The sequence below is a fragment of the Arabidopsis lyrata genome (genome assembly GCF_000004255.2).
Source record: "Arabidopsis lyrata subsp. lyrata unplaced genomic scaffold ARALYscaffold_222, whole genome shotgun sequence".
NCBI classification, from domain to species: domain Eukaryota; kingdom Viridiplantae; phylum Streptophyta; class Magnoliopsida; order Brassicales; family Brassicaceae; genus Arabidopsis; species Arabidopsis lyrata.
In genome coordinates this window covers 1-3,100 of record NW_003302396.1, presented here as the reverse complement: position 1 = coordinate 3,100, position 3,100 = coordinate 1, and the positions used below count along the sequence as shown (strand labels likewise).

The window sequence follows — 3,100 nt, the reverse complement described above, 5'->3', positions numbered from 1 at the left end:
TTTGAGTTTAGGTGTTCATGACTATATTCATTATTCAGTAGCGTCTTTATTTTCGTCTACTATTGGGCTACACTATTTTATGTTGGGCCTAATTTGGAATAAGCCTTCTACAATTTGGGATACACTCATCACATTTTACATAAAATTCCTACTTTCTTCCTTCAGTCAGAACTGATAAACAATTTGATGACAAAGCCTACTTAGACCTAGTTTCATGGAACTAAACAAAATAAACTAGACGTTTAATTAGTAAGCTTTAGATTTGAAATGTTTCTCGATTGCTGAAAAAGCTCTGACCACATTCAAAATCCTATCTCCATGCAACAGCAATGTAACGGCACTTTTTTCAAAAACTAAACCGTTGGTTTAAGAGTAACCGATCTTAGTTGTTATCAATAACAACAACAATCAAAATTGCAAATATAGTCACAATTAATTTTCCTTAGTAATGACAAAAAAAAAAAAACAAAATTAAGTAATCGCGTCCTTTTGAATTCGTTTCCTAAATAAATAAAAAACGCGTTACATTAAAAACACAATTATCTCTCTCTATATATATATCCGTATTCTTCTTCACTAAACCATTATTATTCTTAGGTTAAACAAATAAAAAAAAACATTTCGTATTCTGAAATCTCTGTTCTAATTTCTCTCTGAGGCAAATCGTCGAACACATGGGGACCAAACAACCATACCTAAACGGCGCATACTACGGACCATCAATTCCTCCGCCGGCTAAAGCTCACCGCAGCTATGACTCACCTGGATTCGGATGCTGTTGCTTCAGCTGCCTCGGAAGCTGTCTACGCTGCTGCGGTTGCTGCATCTTAAGCCTGATCTGCAACATCCTCATAGCCATAGCCGTAATCCTCGCAATCACCGGTTTTATCCTCTGGCTCATATTCCGTCCAAACGCCGTCAAATTCTACGTCGCCGACGCTAATCTGAACCGATTCAGCTTCGATTCAAACAACAACAGCAATCTCCATTACAGTCTCGATCTCAATTTCACAATCCGTAACCCTAATCAACGAGTCGGAGTCTACTACGATGAGATCTCGGTGAGTGGCTATTACGGTGATCAGAGATTCGGATCTGTGAACGTATCGTCGTTTTATCAAGGGCATAAGAATACGACGGTGGTTTTAAGAAAAATTGAAGGACAGAATCTGGTGGTGCTCGGCGACGGAGCGAGAACAGATCTGAAGGAAGATGAGAAATCTGGGGTTTATCGGATTGATGCGAAATTGCGGCTAAGTGTTAGGTTTAAGTTTTGGGTGATTAAGTCGTGGAAGCTTAAACCAAAGATTAAGTGTGATGATCTTAAGATTCCTCTTGGTTCCTCTAATTCAACCGGAGGGTTTAAGTTTCAACCAGTCAAGTGTGATTTTGACTTATCTTAGTCAACTCCAAGTTTTATGAATTTTTTTTTTATTTTCTTTCGTTTCTTCTATTTTTCGGCATTATATTTTGTTTCTTCGCTTTGATTAGTCCATATGGATTATGTAGTGTTGTTGGAGTTGGAAGATATATGAATAGATAAACATTTTTAGACATGAATATTTCTTCTAAATCACATTATTATCCAGCCATACTTTAGAGAATTGCAAAATCAAAATCAGCCTTTAATATTGTACGTTGTTCAAGGATTGACCAGGTAGTAATATAAAGTAGTGCTGTGAATTTTAGTTTAGGTTCGATTTACTTATTTTTTGTATGATCTCTATCATATCATTTTTTTTTGGGTGAAAGTTTCATTGGTTCTTACTCACTTTTCTTTTCATATGAAAAGCCAATCTAAATGCACTAACTCTATAGTCAATTAGAAGGTAGAACAATATAGTAAACGTACACTTAAAACGCAGGATAGAATTTTGGATTTCAAACGGATAACAAATTGCTTTTTGTGTGTATCGCACTAAAGCCAATCCAAACGGCATTTAACACCTTTACTTTTTCTTGTATCCTTTTTTTCTTTGGCTTTTTATAAACGTTTTCGAAAAAGAAAAGCCAAAGTTCAGAAAATAAAAGTTGAATTGTCAAAAAAAAAAGATTTTTTCCAATGTACTTTATATATCTGAGTTTAAATGAAGGCATTTGTAGTCACCACCAATCTTTTTTCTTTTCTTTTTTTGAGCAAAAGACACCACCAATCTAAATAATGTAAAAGTATAGATAATATGTTTTTTGTTCGGTTCTTGTAGTTTAAATTTGGTTGATCATTCAGAGATATTACTAAAAGTTCAAAATCTAGCCAAATTTATTATCTTTGTTTATCACTTTTGGTAAAGGTCTCTTTCTCTCAATTTTTTTTCTAGTAGGTCTATTGTTTTTTCATTTGTCATGAGTCAGGACTCATGTCCTGTAATTCTCTGTCTAGTCATTTTTATATGTGCAGTAATTATTGTAGTATGGTATCTTCTTTTTCAATTTTATTGAAAGCCATCGCACCATTTTGCATTGTGTTCTTTCTGTTGCATGGTTAAGATCAACTATGTAATCATACAAATACAAAACACAAAAACAATCAACTTAAAATTAAACGGACGGAAATCAAACACAAGGAAAATCGAGTTCCCATAACAGTTTGTCAGTTTGGTTCATTTAGGTAACAACAACGCAACTTATAATTTCAATGAACCAAACCAAATAAAAATAAGTTTGTTTCTACGTACATTCAAAATCCAAGAAACCAAAACGTAACCATCCCTCCCTCTTTTACATCATCATCATCATCTTCTTAGCGTCGTCATCTCCACGACAGAACCTAACTTATATACGTAGAATTAGAATATATGAGGTCTTGGTGAATATCAAAATTGCCGGAAAAAAAATGACGACAAAGTTAAAAACAAGAAAAAATAATTCCGACAAAACCCATAGATAATTACGAAACTGTTCCACCTAATCTGTAAAACCACTGGAATAAAGCAAAAAATGTTAACACATCTAAGAGCCTTGGAAATTTGAAACAACAGTTTCTGTTTCTAGCTGTTGACGTCCTAAACATCAATGACGTCATCCATATCCCGAACCGGAGATGGCGAAGGAGTGAATTACGGAGGTGAGTCGCATTCGCACGGGGTCCAAAACGGATTGG

At 34.7% G+C, this 3,100-nt stretch overlaps 1 protein-coding gene across 1 annotated transcript; it reads left to right on the top strand.

Moving 5' to 3' along the window:
- Positions 1-545: 545 nt before the first annotated feature.
- Positions 546-1,560, top strand: LOC9298789 (NDR1/HIN1-like protein 2). Its single transcript, XM_002862664.2, has one exon. The coding sequence runs from the start codon at positions 675-677 to the stop codon at positions 1,401-1,403; it is 729 nt and encodes a 242-aa protein (XP_002862710.1). The 5' UTR covers positions 546-674; the 3' UTR covers positions 1,404-1,560.
- Positions 1,561-3,100: the final 1,540 nt, after the last annotated feature.

Bases quoted from the DNA above. Each gene is read 5' to 3' on its own strand.
- LOC9298789 (XM_002862664.2), top strand. From the start codon at position 675: ATGGGGACCAAACAACCATACCTAAACGGCGCATACTACGGACCATCA.